This window comes from Olea europaea, chromosome 19 (assembly GCF_002742605.1).
Source record: "Olea europaea var. sylvestris chromosome 19, O_europaea_v1, whole genome shotgun sequence".
Lineage (NCBI taxonomy): Eukaryota > Viridiplantae > Streptophyta > Magnoliopsida > Lamiales > Oleaceae > Olea > Olea europaea.
Genome location: NC_036255.1, coordinates 12589780 through 12606904, shown reverse-complemented (window position 1 = coordinate 12606904; position 17125 = coordinate 12589780). Strand labels below are relative to the sequence as shown.

The window sequence follows — 17125 nt, the reverse complement described above, 5'->3', positions numbered from 1 at the left end:
TGGACACGGCAGTTTCTTCTTCCTCACGGCTTCAATTTTGGACGGTACCAACAAAGGCAAAGACACCAATATATATAGTAAGTCAAGTGGCCAACATAAGGTAAGTCGGGATATGGTAAGTAGGCTCGACTAGGGTTAACTTCCAATGGAAGAAATCAACAAGCCACAAAGAATATTAGCCGTCCAATAGGTAAGGCAACGTTCGGTCGGTTCATCCATTATTCGATGTTGAATTATCGTTCAGTCATTTATGTCGACTGATAAAATTGGTTCTCATCATCGCCCGGGGGTCGTTTGACAACATAATGTCTAACAATTACTATGATCTATTAGTCGTCAATGTTCTGACAACTTAATTTTGAAAATTTGATGTTGTGCAGTTGGAAAAGAGATCGTCGATCTGTGTTTGGACCGTATCAGAAAGCTTGCTGACAATTGCACTGGCCTTCAAGGGTTCCTTGTCTTCAATGCTGTTGGTGGTGGCACTGGTTCGGGATTGGGCTCCCTGCTCCTGGAGCGCCTGTCCGTTGACTATGGCAAGAAGTCAAAGCTTGGCTTCACAGTCTATCCTTCCCCACAGGTCTCCACATCAGTTGTGGAGCCATACAACAGTGTCCTCTCCACGCACTCCCTGCTTGAACACACTGACGTAGCTGTACTTCTTGATAATGAGGCCATTTACGACATTTGCAGGCGCTCTCTTGACATTGAGAGACCCACCTACACCAACCTTAACCGCCTCGTCTCTCAGGTGATGCTACATACACATATACGATCTTTGCTTGTAATTTTATAATTCCCCTTTATTTTGATTTTTGCTTGTACTGAAATTTGTTGGATGCAGGTGATCTCGTCCCTAACCCCTTCGCTGAGGTTTGATGGTGCTCTTAATGTGGATGTCACCGAATTCCAAACCAACTTGGTTCCTTACCCCAGAATCCACTTTATGCTTTCCTCCTATGCTCCTGTCATCTCAGCTGAGAAAGCATACCACGAGCAACTCTCCGTCGCTGAAATCACCAACAGCGCCTTTGAGCCCTGATCAATGATGGCCAAGTGTTATCCTCGCCATGGTAAATACATGGCCTGCTGCTTGATGTACCGTGGTGATGTGGTGCCAAAGGACGTGAATGCAGCCGTTGCCACCATCAAGACTAAGCGAAACATCCAGTTTGTGGACTGGTGCCCCACTGGTTTCAAATGTGGTATAAACTACCAGCCACCCACTGTTGTCCCTGGTGGTGATCTTGCTAAGGTTCAGAGAGCCGTTTGCATGATTTCCAACTCGACTAGTGTGGCCGAGGTGTTCTCACGCATTGACCATAAGTTTGATCTCATGTATGCAAAGAGGGCTTTCGTTCACTGGTACGTGGGTGAGGGAATGGAGGAGGGTGAATTCTCTGAAGCTCGAGAGGACCTTGCTGCTCTAGAGAAGGATTATGAAGAGGTTGGCGCTGAGGGAACTGAGGATGATGGAGACGAAGGGGAAGACTACTAGTGTGTTTTATCTATCTTCAATTACCGTGAGACTTGGGTGTTGTCTCCGTTTGTTCCTGCCTTGTTTGAAAAACTATGTTTAGTGTATGTTTCTACTTATGTATTATTGAATGTTATGAATTATGAGTTGCTAATATTTAGATGCTAAACCTGGACGGTTATTTCCATGAATTAGGATATAAAATAAAGGAATATGAAGTTATCGTTTTAATTTGAGATTTTTTACAGTAGTAGAAAAAGGGCGAAAGATAATTACTTGTTGGAGAGGCTGGCAATGGCATGCATGAATGTGCTTACCTAAATCACTGTAGAAGGTGGAGAAATCAGAAATGGGAATTTTTCTTGCATCGTGGACAAAATCTGATACAAAATACTGCAAAGGAAAAAAACAAGGATATGGCGGTTAAGGCCTTTCAGCTTCAAAATTCTCCATTTCTTTTACCTTGAAGTGCAATTCTAATTTTGAATAAACCAACTTATAGCCATAAACATACCACGCAAGAATAAAGAAGACTTAAGAAACCACAATTTCATTTTGAGAATTGACATATCGAAGAAGAAAATAAGATAGAAATAAAGAAAAAAATAGAGTAAATGAGATCACCAGATAGAGGGCAGAAAAGAATGCAACAGATGCAAGAATCAACGGCCAAAACCCCAGAAAGGAAGTTCCTCCAAGGGTAAGCAAAAATTTAGCCCGTGGAATCAAACCCTGGTTAGAAATGGTTAAAAAAGGCTAATAAATATCGAGAGCATATCATAAAACATACGAAGATGCAAACATTGACATTAAACACAACGTTACTTAGAAATGAGTTTAGAAGTGAACAAAATCAATACTTCTATTAATCCGTCTGAGATTTCAAAAATTACAATATAAAAAACAAACAAAAGCTTTGCAATTTCACGATTAAACTCAAGAATAAGTATGAATATACTTTTTTTTTTTTTTGGTTCTTTTCTTTTTCTTTTTTTGATAGCTGTATGTTGTTCTTTCTCTGGGAGTTTTCCCCCTTTTTTCACTTGAAGGAAGAAAGAGAAGTACTGCATACAATAGAGAGCAACAATAATTTCAGGGTCACCAAAACATGGAGAAAACAAGAAGTGAGACAGAGAATGAAACTACATGCAAGTGTCATAGTTTATTTTGAAGAAAATCTTCGAAGTTATTGCCCACCTCAAGGCCTTCACTATTCAGTGCCATTGATGTTTCCCTTTGATTAGATAGGTTTCTTTCATAATCAGTCATTACTCCATTTCTTATCGAGGAACCCCAATCCCATCTTCCTCCCTGAACTTCATAGCATCATCTCCCTCAATGCTCCTATTTTTCTCCTCAATCCATGAAGCAGGGGCCATCCCTCGTCTCCTGAGATACTTCATAAACAAAGACTCAGGAGGTTCTTCACCTGATATGATAAATAACATGAGAAAACTTGGCACATTAATAGGTAACCAATTTGAATAGAGCTTTTAACTCGAAGCAACAACAAAATTTTATATGTCAGAATAGATGGATATAGACCTCTGATTATAAATGAACTTACATTATGCAAAGAGTTCACTCGAGCAATTAACTTAAAACTAAGATGCAGCTGAAAGTCGAAATAATCATAAGAACTTAAGAATGGGCGGACCCAGACCTTTAGTATTGTGGGGTCAAAATTTTAAAAATAATTTTTTTAATAAACAACATAATATCATGAAAATAAGTTTATATATATTTTGACACTTTGAAAACGTCGTATAATTACATCATTATTAATATTATTAAATAAATTTTGCTACTTGTATAGTTTTGTTTATCATTTCATTGGCAAATGCTAAGCTAACATTGAGTAAATTAAATTGAATATAGAAATTAATTGAATTGAAATAAAATTCAAGTTTAGTTTAGGAAGTAAATGAAATTCAAATTTAAAGCAAATATAATTCGAAAGTAATTCAAATTACATTTAATCCGTAACGACCCTAAAAAATTTACGTCATATTTCATGTAAAACTTCCGAATGAAACGATATAAATTATATTGAAAAATTTATCGTGCAAAAAAAATAATTAATTGAATTTTTTAAAATAAAAAATGAGTTACACGTCTTTTTTGAGGCGTACGTTTGATACATATTTAACTATTTTCGACATCCGTTTGGACCATTTATAAAAAAAAAGAATGCAATATTTTGACTTCATTTGGTATCCCGATAAGTGCATAAAAAAAAAGGGGGGGGGGGATTTTGTGGGGTCATTTGACCCCACATGACCCCATATGGGTCCGTCCCTGAAAGTAAGAAAAATATATCCAATGCTTAACGCGAAAATCATAGTTTTGTAATAACTGGATTAGGCAGAAATAGTAGAGGATCTACACACATACACTATGCAATTACAACACTCTTTTCACACAACATGGATAAGATAAATACCAAATAGACTATTGTTAGGAAAGAATTGCCCAGGATAATGAAAAATAGCAAAACTTGGATATGGATTTCACTAAGGAATAATGCGGCTCTACTATGAAATAAGAACAGAGGATTATAAGAAGAGTTTCAAATAGGAGTTACAAATGAGATATCAAAGTCTCTATCTCTCTTAAAACAAAAAGAACAAACTCTATCTATCACAAATCCTCACTTAGTGCTCAATTGTTTTTGGTACACACTCCTTGAACGTACATTTTTAATGAACACATCCTAAGGCCTATTTATAGATTTTGTAAGGCGGTTTATCATTTGACAAATACAACTTGAATTCCTCCTCTAGAAGTTGAAAAATCAAAGATGAACTTGATCAACCAATAGGCTTTCTTTCCTTGCTTGACTTGGTAGATTTACTTGTTTGAATTTTCTTCATGGTGGCAAAGAATAATTTGATAACTACAACTTATCCTTCAAAGAGGTAAAATTCAACTTTGCTTCCATCTCTATCATTTTCAACATTATCTCTAAGAAGTAAAATCAAAATTTGTCTCCACTTCTAACAACTATAATCAAGTTCCACGGTTGGTCTGTTAGCTTTAATGTCTATTAAAGTGGTACACCGTACATGAGCTGGATTAAGAACATCGCTAGAAGAAAATTTTAAATTTCGAAGATTTCACAAATTGGAATTGCCTCAGAAACAGGGACAAAGCACTGATGCCGCCAAAATTTGAGAATATAACAATCTACAATTCATCTCCATTAAAAAAAATTAAATGTAAAGGTAAATATATGATGGAAATGGATGAATGAACGAATGTGTGACCAGAAGGTTCTTCAGAAAGAGAGACGAGAGGTGTAAGTTAATCCATTTGCCTGGCGGATTATACTAGGTGGGCCCTGGCCGTTATTGAATTGATTCGAGGGCAAAATACATAACTACAATACTTTAAGTATACAATTTCACATTTAACAAACTTAGAAAAAGATTTCAAAAATCAGGTGATAAATAACAATGATATATTTTATATATTTATAAGATTAATAATAATAACAATTTCACATAATCCCTCTCTATACAAGAGAAAAAATCTCTATCTACACAAATACTACAATTCATACCTATTCCCAATCTGGCGGATCTATGTTTATACAACTTCTCCAATTAATCTTACCCGCCCCAATCTTCCCTTACTCTTAAGCAGCTTATTTGTATTATGGCCTCGTTTGGAAGTGATTTTCCACCAACAAAAATTGATTTTTTGACCTTTATTTCATTCTTCCAGCCGTAATTTTTGACTTCTTTTCTCATCGGCGGCTCTCACTTTTCTCCTAAATAGTCAAAAAATCAATTCTCAAAATCACTACTGAATAGACCCTATGTAAATCCTTCAAATTGTTTTTGTCAGCATTGGGAATCCCCGCTGTACTGTCGAATGACGGAGCTCTCGTTGGCAAGAAGTAGTTGCACACTTTTACTCTCTAACTAGCGTCCAACATTCACTTGGCCTCAGATAAGCAGGAGCTGAATCTGAAAGTTGTATTTCTGAACAAATTGAATGAATTGATGGAGGGTGACCCTGTATGAAAATGGGTGAAGAAACTGGGGGAATGCAACAATTAAGAAACTGGTGAAATCTTGGTTCATCCTTCCATATTTATGTTTTCTACACCCTACGACAGACATGCGGTGCCTATATTACTTGCCTTCATTTTAAGGGTATTGGAGTGTTAGGACCACACAAGTCAGTCAAATTTCAAACAAACTGTTTGGGCTAGTACTAGTAGTTATGTACATTGACTTTTATCATTTTAATGGAAAAGAGAATATGCTAACCATCCCTTGAAGAGAGTGCAGAAGATTGTTCTCAGTGAAATTAGGAGCATGTTTGGTACAGATTTTAAGTCAATTAAAATCAATTTTTTTTTACCGTTATTTCACTATTTCAACCATCGTTTTTGAATTCTTCTCTCATAGGTAGGACCACTTTATCTCTGGCGGTCAATAAATCAATTATCAAAATCTCTATCAAACAAGTACTAAATTTGTCATTGTTGTATCTGAGAAGTGATTGGATCTATATTAATAAATCACACACAAAAACGTACGGAAGTTGAAAATCGGTTTGGAGTGTTGTCCAATCCTTGATCATTGTTGAATTTTGTTTTTATTGAGTTATTTAGTAAAAATGGTGGATCTCAAGCGTAATTTTGATATACTCAATTCTTGTTGTGATAGGTGATTTCTGTCAAAAGATTATCTTTAGCTAATAATCAACATTTTATTTCATTTGATTTCTTAACTAGTGTGCATTGGCTAGATCTTCCATTTGAATAATTGGATTTTATAATGGAACATGGGATACACAGATCACTTGCTTCTGAAACTCATAATAGTAAAGCATCACCAGCAGCTACTGGGGTCAGCAAGTTGAGCAGGGAAGTGGCTAAATCTAATGCTAATTTGGCCTCTCAGCTGTAAAATTCTTAACTTTCAGTTCATGGATCTCCAAAACTGGTCAATCCAGAGCCTGTTGTAGACTGGCAGTCTCCAAAGCTCAGTACCACATTCAATGTAAGTTTTAGTAAAATTATTTCCAATCGTGGAGAAGTACCTTTTCATATTGAATGGCCGCATTAGGTGATGTAGTGGTTGAAATTTTGCTACTGTTGAATTATTACATTGTTTGACTTTCATTCTCTCCTTCCCTCAGAAAATCTGATTCGGACTTCAAAGCCATCAGAACTTTAGGAGGAATTAAATCTCACTGGGAAAAATTTTAAGAAGGCTAAGGGGAATTGGTTTTGGTTGAGAAAGAAAAAGCAAAAGCTCTTGATGAATTGATTGAGGCACAGAGATTTGATGAGAAAATAGATGGGAAGTTTAAGAGTGGCTTTGGCTGCTCAAAAGCAAGCTGAAGAGAACATTGAGATTGAAAATTTTAGAGTAGTCGAGATGGAATAGGCTGGTATTGAAGCAACCCAAAAGAAGAATGAGGAATGGCTGGGAGATATTGAAGCAGTGAGAAACTAGAATGCATTGGATGTGGCAGCTATCCTATCTGCCAGTCGGGATCTTGATAAGGTGAAGAAAGAGTTGGCTATGGTTGCTGATGTTTCCAGGCACTCAGCCATGCTAAGGATGCATAAAAAAAAATAAAAAAATACAAAGATTCATCTAGAAAAATTGGAGATACTTTCGGCCGATCTGGTTAAATTGAAATCCATGGTTGACACATGCCTATAAACGGAAGCTAATGAGAACAGCAAGTTGGTGGAAGTATTTAAATTGGAGAATGATTCTTTGAGACAAGAACATGAAAGGGCAAATAATAATAAGGAGAAATTGCCAGAGAAAGAGGCTGCCTTAGAGAAACTTAATATTAATTTGGAGGATTCATAAATGGCTGAATCTTATGCACATTATTTAGCAGATTGAGTAGTAGAAGATGGCTCATTAATTAGAAGTTCAGGCGGAGGAAGCAAAGAAATTGGAGAGATTTGCTTCAGAATCTCTCAAATCTGTCATGAAACTTAAAGGAAGCAACGATTCATTGCACGTGTGCTGCAGAATTCGATATCGCATCCATTAAAGAAAAGGTGTGTTGAAGGATGGGTTCTTCCACCTTTTCCAAGCAGGTTGCCCTATTCCAATTCCCAATTCAAGAATGCAACACAACTTGGTCATGTAAAGGTTGGTGAAGATTTCAACAATTCTAATAAAATCCAAAACTAAGTTTTAGAAGTACAAACCATTTATTATTTATAAAAGGGGATGTACCTTACGAGATGATTGCCATCAACTGAAATTTTGATTTTCCTTTTATTAATTCAGGCAAACAAAGATTCACATCATAGGGACAATCCTTGTGGGTCTTGATAAGTTTGGTAATAGGTATTAATAAAAAACTTGGAGATACTTGTTCACTAAAATACTACACTGCAAGTGCACGGGTCGTGTACAAGTAATGAAGTTGACATTTTGAGTCCGAATTGTCGATCCCTAGATAAATGTATACTTCCGATTACACAACTCTAATAATTTAATTCTAAAAATAAAAATAAACACACACAATTAAAGATATGATTTTAAATGAGGAAATTAACTAAAAACCTACAAAATAAGAAAAGGTAAAAATCTTGAAAATTTCAAAAGCAAGTGTGGTTGGGATTTATGGTTTAGCTTAACCGTCGTCTAATTAATTTTTTCACAAGCTAATTAACAAATTACTCATTCACGATGTTAGCCCCGATCTTCCAAATTTCAGTGAATTACCTCTGTCGAGGGAAATTAACCCTAATTGATTGATTAACCTACTATATCTTTATGTTGATTAAAACCAAATAATCGCATTTAATCTTTGTGAAAATAACTCAATGAGTCGCCTAGGGTTTGGGATATATCTCTATCCTCTTAACAAACTTAGGGTTTCTACTACTTAGTCTAAAATGCACAATCTTCTCTCAAACGATGTACAAATCACTTAACATGATCCTTCATTGGCTATATAAATGAAAATGCAATAAATACAAATATACAATAGTAGAAACACATGAAAATAAATAACTTAACATTAAAGAGCAAATATCAAAATTAATTAAAAGTTAGGTTAAACTAATACCATAAATCACAACACAAATATTTAGCACATGTTAAATATATGATAAAAAGGAGAATATTTTATACAATACATTACAAGTTTGACAAAATAATAGAGAAAATATAAGGTATAGATAAAATCCCTTTTTGAGCTTGCTCTTGATTTCCCCAAAACCTTGCCAAATCTTTATTTGAATCTCCTTGTGCTTTAGATTGTGCCTCCAAAATACCAAGGAAAGGAAAAGAAAAGAAAATGAAGAGAAAAGAAAGAAGAAGAGAGAGAGAAAATGAAAGAGGAAAAAGACCTAGCCCCCAAAACCAAGAATCCCTAGAAAATGACAAAAAATCAGTATTTAAATGGCTAAAATCGCGTCAAGTGAAATTGTGAAAGAAATCTCGAAATTTATGTGAAATGGGCAAAATTCGCCCAGTTGGAAAGCAGCGCGCAAGCGCGGGCATTCGTCCTGCACGTGTACCGTGAAACTCTTTTGGTCTCGATAAATAAAAAATGATCTCTCGCAGTTGTACATTTAATTGTACACAAGGCTCCTCAACTTTGATCATGTACAATCTAGTCCTCAAAATTTGATTTTCATATCACTTTTGCCTTCCAAAATTGCAACCTTAGGTCGCCAACTTTCGGCACTTGTGGACTTTGTTCCCCAACTTCACATTTTTGTGCGCTTTTGGTCATTTTCACTCCCTTTTGCATTGTTCTTTTTCCTTGGGTGATTTTTGGCCTTCCAAAGCAAATATTACATAACTGTGAGTAGAATTCCATTCATTTAATCAATAAATAACATATTTAGATATTAAATAAGCGCGTAAAAACATACTTATCAAATACCCTCAGACTTAAATTCTTGCTCGTCCCACATAAGATTATCTACTAACACAATCGTGTAAAATAAGATAAAGATCAACATATTAGATAGCTTGTGAAAAATATCAATGAGTATTAAATTGTATAATCAATTCACAAATATGCCCTAAATAATGCTAGCAAAAATAATTTAAACTTATACAATGTTCGAACGATGTGTGTGTGCAAAGTCACTTTCAATTATTATCTAAATTAGGAAAAAGTTGTCAAAACGAAAAATCTTCAAATTGGCTCTAACCCGACCCTTTGTGGTCAAATATTTCCTTTCTCACTTGTGAGATTCACACTAAAATAGATATTTCTTTTACTTCCCTAGATGTAAATCTATGGTTGCTCTCAATCACTTATTTCTTTTTTCACTCTAGTTTGGTTGGGTATGACTGGCAATCTCAACGTCTAGTCATGTGATAATTCTCCACTAATGAGTACTTCACATTCAAGCTTATACTAAGTAATTCAGACCCACTAGTTATCTAAACCCAAATATCAAATACAATTTCATAACAACAATTTTATTTTATTTTTTTTAAAGCCAAATCCCATGTTTTACCTCACTTCTTTAAACTTTCTTCTTGACCCTTGTAACGAGCTTTATGTCAATAACTCCTCGGTTGTTTAGGCCAAAAGGTATCGGGTTTCAAAATACTCCTACGGGCTTAATAACTCGAGTTAAAAATGCTACAAAGTGAGGGCCAAGATTCAACAATTGTAATTTCTTTTTTTCTTTTTTTTTTTAGCACAACAAAAATGTGGCTTAGACCCTAGCATATGGTCATTAGCTAGCTTATACTTGGAAAAAGACACTCCACACAAATATTTTCAACATGCACAGAATCAACACACTTCTAGATAATATCCTTAACTGGCTCGATCACCCCCAAACTTATCTCCAAATTTGGTAAAGTGAAAGAGAAGAGAATACAGGTTAATCAAAATTTTCAAACAACTCACAACCTGGTTCTTACTAATTCAACGTTTTTCCATCAAACAAAAATTTTCCACATCTAGATAATAATTGATCATGACCATTATGCTCCAAGTAACTCAAGATCTTAAAATGAATAAGCAATTAAAAAAACACAAATAACATATTTGGTCATGCATAGCTCATGAATCAATAACAATTTCAAACATCAAAACCATGCTTAGCTGGCAAGACTATCTAACATGTCAACACAACATCAACAATTTAAGCATCATTACCCCCAAAATTAAATCACACATTGTCCTCAATGTGTAAAGAACAAAATAAAAAGGAGAAGGATAATGAAACTTCCCCGATTGGACATTTGTGAAGAGGTCCCAATGCTTGACTTGGACTTGGTATGCTCTTGACGAACTTGGGCAGTGACCTTGTAAACCAATTTACCCCCAAACTTGTAAGGAACCATGTATGTGTGGGACTTCAAAAATTTTCCTACAAAAAATGATAGGCAATTAGATAAAAGCATAAAAATCCATAAAAATAAATGAAAAGTTTAAAAATTAAAAAGTTAGGTTACCTCCCAACAAGCTTTTTTTAAAGTCTTTAGCTTGACTTTGGCCTTTGAATCACGGGCATCTAAAGAAGGTTTTGGATGCCTTGCCTATTTTCCTTCTTTTGGTTTTGTTCCACTTTTCATTAGATCTCTAAAAACTCAACATTGCCCTTTTCAATGTAGTAGGACTTGCCTTTTTCATCCAAATTAAATTCAACTATGTAGATTTCTACCTCCTCATCGAGTTTAATCACAAAATCATTTTCTTGGCAATCAACCAAGTTAAAAGAATGTAAGTCAATTTTCTTCTCATTGATTGCCACGTCTTCATTTAGCTCCATTGTGATTGATTTTTCATTATATCCAGGCTCTCCTTCAATGGTTGATATTTCATCGGATTGAATGATTGGTCCACATTCAAACTCCCTGAGCAATGACAAGTCTTTCTTATTAACCCCGTTGAGTGGATTATACCCCCAATTTTGAAATCGATCCCAATATTTGTAATCTCCTACTAAAATGTCTTCTTCATCTAATTTGACAAGTTCATTGTAATACTTTGCAAGTATCCTCTCATTCAAAAATAGGGGACCGTCACTCGAAAGTTTGATGTCCTCGTCCCAATTATCGGGTACATAATCTCTCGCGAGCATGTAACTATTATCAAAATTATCCAGTACCTGTTTTCGACTTTTCAAATATTGTCTAAACCAAAGTAGCTTCGGCAATGAGGTATCAGTGCATGACAGCAAGCATTGCCCTGTACAATGCATCGCTTGACAAATTTCACATCTTGGACCTCCATACATATATCCATAGTTAAAATTGAGATTATTCATTGCAAAAGTTTTGATATTTCACCAAGTTAGAATAATGTAAATATCTGAAAAGTATAGGGAGAGACCACAAACACAATTAAAAATAAATAAAAAAATTGTTAAAACTAAAATAATTAAATTGGTAATTAAAGTAAAAACATTCCCGGGCAACGGCACCAAAAACTTGTTCACTAAAATACTACACTGCAAGTGCATGGGTCGCGTACAAGTAATAAAATGGACCTTTTGAGTCCGAATTGTCGATCCCTCGAAAAATGTATACTTTCAATTACACAATTCTAATTAATTTAATTCTGACAATAAAATAAACACACACAATTAAAGATATGATTTTAAATGAGGAAATTAACTAAAAACCTACAAGAAATTTTGGAAGCAATCGTGGTTGGGATTTATAGTTTCGCTTAACTGTCGCCTAATTAATTTTTTTACAAGCCAATTAACAAATTACTCATTCACGGTGTTAGACCCGATCTTCCAATTTTAGTCAATTACCTCTCTCGATCGAAATTAACCCTAATTGATTGGTTTAACCTACTATACCTCTATGTCAATTGAAATCAAACAACCGTATTAAATCTTTGTGAAAATAGTTCAATGAGTCGCCTAGGGTTGGGGGTATAACTCTATCCTCTAAACAAACCTAAGGTTTCTACTACTTGGTTTAAAATGTACAATATTCTCTCAAACGATATACAAATCACTTTACATAATCATTCATTGGCCACATAAATGAAAATGCAATAAATACAATAGTAGAAACACATGGAAATAAATAACTTGACATTAAAGAACAAATATCAAAATTAATTGAAAGCTAGGTTAAACTAATACCATAAATCCCAACACAAATATTTAGCCCATGTTAAATATATGATAAAAAGGATAATGCTTTATACAATACATTGCAAATTTGACAAAATAATGGAGAAAATAAAAGGTATAGATAAAACCCCTTTTGAGCTTGCTCTTGATTTCTCCAAAGCTTGTCAAATCTTTAATTGAATCTCCTTGTACTTTAAATTGTGCCTCCAAAATACCAAGGAAAGGAAAAGAAAAGAAAGGAAGAGAAAAGAAAGGAGAGAGAGAAAAAATGCAAAAGGAAGAAGACCTAGCTCCCAAAACCAAGAATCTCTAGAAAATGACCAAAAATCGGTAGTTAAATGGCCAAAATCACGTCAAGTGAAATTGTGAAAGAAGTTCCAAAATTTACATGAAATAGGCAAAATTCGCCCAACCGGAAAGCGATGCGCGAGCGTGGGACGAATGTGAAAACCCTTTTGGTCATGATAAATCAAAAAGGGTTTCCCGCGCACGCACCATAATAAGCGTGCGCGCGGGCTTGAGCTTTCTTCATTTCTTTTTCCAACTTAGTCGTCCATTTAATTGCAGACAAGGCTCCTCAACTTTGATCATGTACAATCTAGTCCTCAAAATTTGATTTTCATATCACTTTTGCCCTCCAAAATTGCAACCTTAGGTCCCCAACTTTCGGCACTTATGCACTTTGGTCCCCAACTTCACATTTTTGTGCACTTTTGGTCATTTTCACTCTCTTTTGCCTTGTTCTCTTCCCTTGGGTGATTTTTTTTGCCTATCAAAGCAAATATTACATAATTGTGAGTCGAATTCAATTCATTTAATCAATAAATAACATATTTAATTCCTAAATAAGTGCGTAAAAACACACTTATCAACACTCAAGTTACTTGAGATGTATTTGGATCCAAAGAATGGTAGAGAGCCCATGTTTAAAAGTGCAGTTCACCTTCCCCACAACCATGGAGAAATGCTGGATCCCTTGCAAGTCCTGGAGGTACAGGCTCTATTTCTCGAGCTTCAACTTTATGCTTTACAGAGAAATGCTTGAAATGAAATCATTTCCGTTAAATATAGTGGAAACAATTAGTACCACAGCTATTTCCTTTATGCTTAAACGTAATGCTTTTAGTTTTAAGTAATGGAGTCCACCCCCTTCCATACAGGTAGAAACCCTGCTTTCAATTGCATGTTGAGCATATTCCCCTTTTTTTATATTACGAATTTTTGTGTAGCAAAAAACAATTGATTGAACGAGAATGAGTAGAATAAACTTTATTTTCTAAACGTAATATTACAAAATTTCATTGAACCTAATAATTATTTCTTCTCTGCCTAACCAATATTGAATGGTTGCACAAAGCTCGCTTCGAATTGCATGCTGAGCACATTTTCCATTATCGTGTAGACAAAACACATTAAGTGGTGGAGAGAAGATGTTTGAAAACATTCAAGCGAAAAATTCTAGGGAGCCCAAGTTCCTTTTGGAGACCAAAAAAACTCCGACATTTACAATTTGTTATTAAAAAATTGCTGTGATTAGAAATTACTCTATAAGTTATTTAACATGAAATTTTTTTTAAGGTCTTTCGAAAGCAGACAAATTTAGTTGATTTTGCAGAGTTAATCATTAGTCTCGAACTAATCTTCTGCTGAAGATCAGTGCTCAATGAAATTGTAAGTTGTGTTAAATATTATGAGGTTTTGTCTCGATAATTTCCAAATTGTGTATCTATATCTTCTGACCCTCAACATAATTCTTTTTTCTAATTAAGTGGCTTAAATTCTCTCTTAGCCTTTAAATAAACTCCTATCCCAATGATTTCCAAGGTTCCAACCGTAAAACTTTGTCTGGATGAGTCACATGGTTCCCCTCGCACGTCTGATATCCCATCCACCGCTACGTTAAGGCGCTATCAATCTCGTTCGTTCGATTATCTCTCTTTCTAATTATTGCAGCTGGCTTCTGTGTTTTTATTTTGTTTGCGAAGTGCGTTTGCATCATTTCTATGTGAGTTGAGCATAAAAGAAACCTGACAAATTATACTTTCAAGTGCACTGCTTTATTCCAGGTTGTAAAATGCGTTGTTTTCCTCTTGAAAATTTGAATTTTCCTCTCAGGTCTTTTTCATACATTATTTACTTCTTTGTTCAAATTTTGGATTGACCCTTGCATCTTATAAAATATCATTTCTTTAATACAAATGTGCATATGGAATTTTGTAATACAATCTCCTGTCAATCCTCAACATTCAAGACACTAATATTACCTTTAAAATCACACAACTCGTACATTGCACGAGCCAAAAACTAGTATTATTCAAAACATGAATACGCATCTCTATTTCTGTACAATATTATACATATCATACAAGACTACAGGAAATCCAAGTCAGACAAGTTCATATCTTACAATGGATTGGCTCGGACTGAGACTGCAGCCAATAGTTCGGCAAGCTACACTATCTGTACATATAATCAAATCGACTCCATCAAAGAGGCAATGCTATACATCTAACCGCTTGGGGCTGCACACGGGCAGTGAGATCTCCAATCTACCAGAAAGGACACCATCTGATACAAGAAGAGCAGGTAGATCAATTAGACACAAGCGAAGTAAAATAAGTGCGTGTTTGGATAAGCTTAGAAAATGTTTACTTGCAACTACACAAATTTTAAAATAAGTAGTTCTCTTCAGTGAGAGTTAAAATACGAGGAAAATTTTAAAAGTAAGGTAAGAATTGATTTCCAATAAATAACGTTTTTAATCGAAAAAATACTTTTCGGATGAAATATTATCTTCGCATACATTAGTCTAGATAACTTGAACATGACAAATAGCTTGTGGTATTCTGTTTGTCAATTCTCTCATTTGAGAGAACAATTTATACAAGGTTGAAGTAAACTTTTCCTCAAACCAACAAATAGATAAAAGAAATCATACCCAACATAATTCTGGCACAAATTTTCATGTGATTTTGCTTGACGAATAAGCTTCTGCACTTGTAATTTGACGGTTAAACCATGGTCAGCTTCACGAGTATCACCAGAAATAAGGGTACTGTGGTCCAGCGAATGTTGAATGGAACTAGATAGCAATGAAGAACACGGGGAGAAATCACGCCCAGTGAGTTTATTGCTCATCCGAGCCATAACCACCACTGCTCGTTCATTCAAAACCTCATTAGCATCACCTAGTTGATTCACAGCCTACAATAGACCATTGAGTCCATAAGTTCGAGTTTCGAGTTGGTATTTTCTTTTAGCAGGTGTGAGAGAGAGGACTATTTGGAGAGTTTTCTCCATATTTTGCCTACAAATAAGCATGCAAATTGATTTGTAAGATAAAAATCATCAGTACCTGAAGGAGTTCTCTTTCCCGTGCACCCCGTTGTGGTTGAAGCAGCTCTCCATTTTGGGCTGATTCTTCGCTATTCACAATGGGTGGGACATGCATGTTTGCAAGAGTGGCCATTTGAGGGACTTCATTGAAGTTGAAAAGCCGCCAATTTATTAGGGGATCATGCACAAACGCCTGAAAAAAGGTCAATTATAAAATTGATGCATACGGTAAAATTTTCAATGCTCCCCGTGACTCTAAAAAATTACTGTAATTTGATAAAAAAAAGTCTGAAAAAGCTTCTACACAGTGTTAACCATGAGGGAAGAACAAGAAAGGGGTGGGTAATTAAAAGGGTTTCTTCTCTTTGATCAAACCCTATTACCATAACCACTACTTAGCACCCTAATCCAAATATACAGCCACCAACAGCAGTTAACAATTACTACATAAAGCAGGACCCCAATTCCGCAATATCAACAACCATCTCAACCATAATAACATCCCATACAACCTTCATTGCCCTTCTATATAGTGCTACCATCAAAATTCAACAATCAAGATACCAATGACATACCCTATCCCCCATCAAGCACGTACGGCATAATTCGGCTTCCTGAATTACTATAGCCACATATATACCAAAATTGTTATTGACAATCAGGAACCAGCCATACTTGAATGCAAGTTCACTAATTTTTTTTTTCCTCACCACAAAACAGAGCAAAAGCAAGGACAGTGAGTAATATGCGAATTTTTTGTCCTTCAAAACAGACGAGAGAGTGGTGCTGGTGACACCTTCCAGTGGTGATTTGGTGAAACTAGGGGTTATATATTCCAATAGTTACCAGCAACTTCCAGTGGTGATTTGGTGAAACTAGGGGTTATATATTCCAATAGTTACTGAGGGGTTCAATGACAAATGATAACTGGTAGCACTTTTACAAAACATTAGATATGAGGAGAGAAAAGAGTAAGAACCTGATCAAGAAAGGAAAGAAAAAAGCTGCAGAACAAACTAACAGAAAGAACTCCGGCAAAACAGAAAACAAAACACACCTGTCTCACCATGACTATGATAAATATTTGGAACTTACAAGGATACCTATAGTGTACTGAACCTGTCAAACCGGTACATTCAAAAGATAAGTAAGAGCAGATTCAGGCAGTACCTCCATCATGGCCATAACACACTCTTTATTTGTACGCAGAACCTGCATGACATTTTCACAAGTCGAGCGAAAATTTC

At 35.3% G+C, this 17125-nt stretch overlaps 1 protein-coding gene and 2 pseudogenes across 1 annotated transcript in view; 1 reads left to right on the top strand and 2 right to left on the bottom strand.

The window, feature by feature from the left end:
• LOC111368860 overlaps nucleotides 1–1713 on the top strand; it is a 9237-nt pseudogene extending 7524 nt beyond the window's left edge.
• Nucleotides 1470–3204, bottom strand: LOC111368861 (annotated as a pseudogene).
• Nucleotides 3205–14713: 11509 nt separating this feature from the next.
• LOC111368370 (serine/threonine-protein kinase TOR-like) overlaps nucleotides 14714–17125 on the bottom strand; it is a 45047-nt gene continuing 42635 nt past the window's right edge. The window contains exons 55-58 of the mRNA XM_022989596.1: nucleotides 17049–17117; nucleotides 15898–16071; nucleotides 15481–15746; nucleotides 14714–15110 (exon numbers count right to left, since the gene is read on the bottom strand). Coding sequence (XP_022845364.1) covers nucleotides 15092–15110; nucleotides 15481–15746; nucleotides 15898–16071; nucleotides 17049–17117 — 528 coding nt within the window. The 3' untranslated portion in view covers nucleotides 14714–15091. The remainder of the gene's footprint in view (nucleotides 15111–15480; nucleotides 15747–15897; nucleotides 16072–17048; nucleotides 17118–17125) is intronic.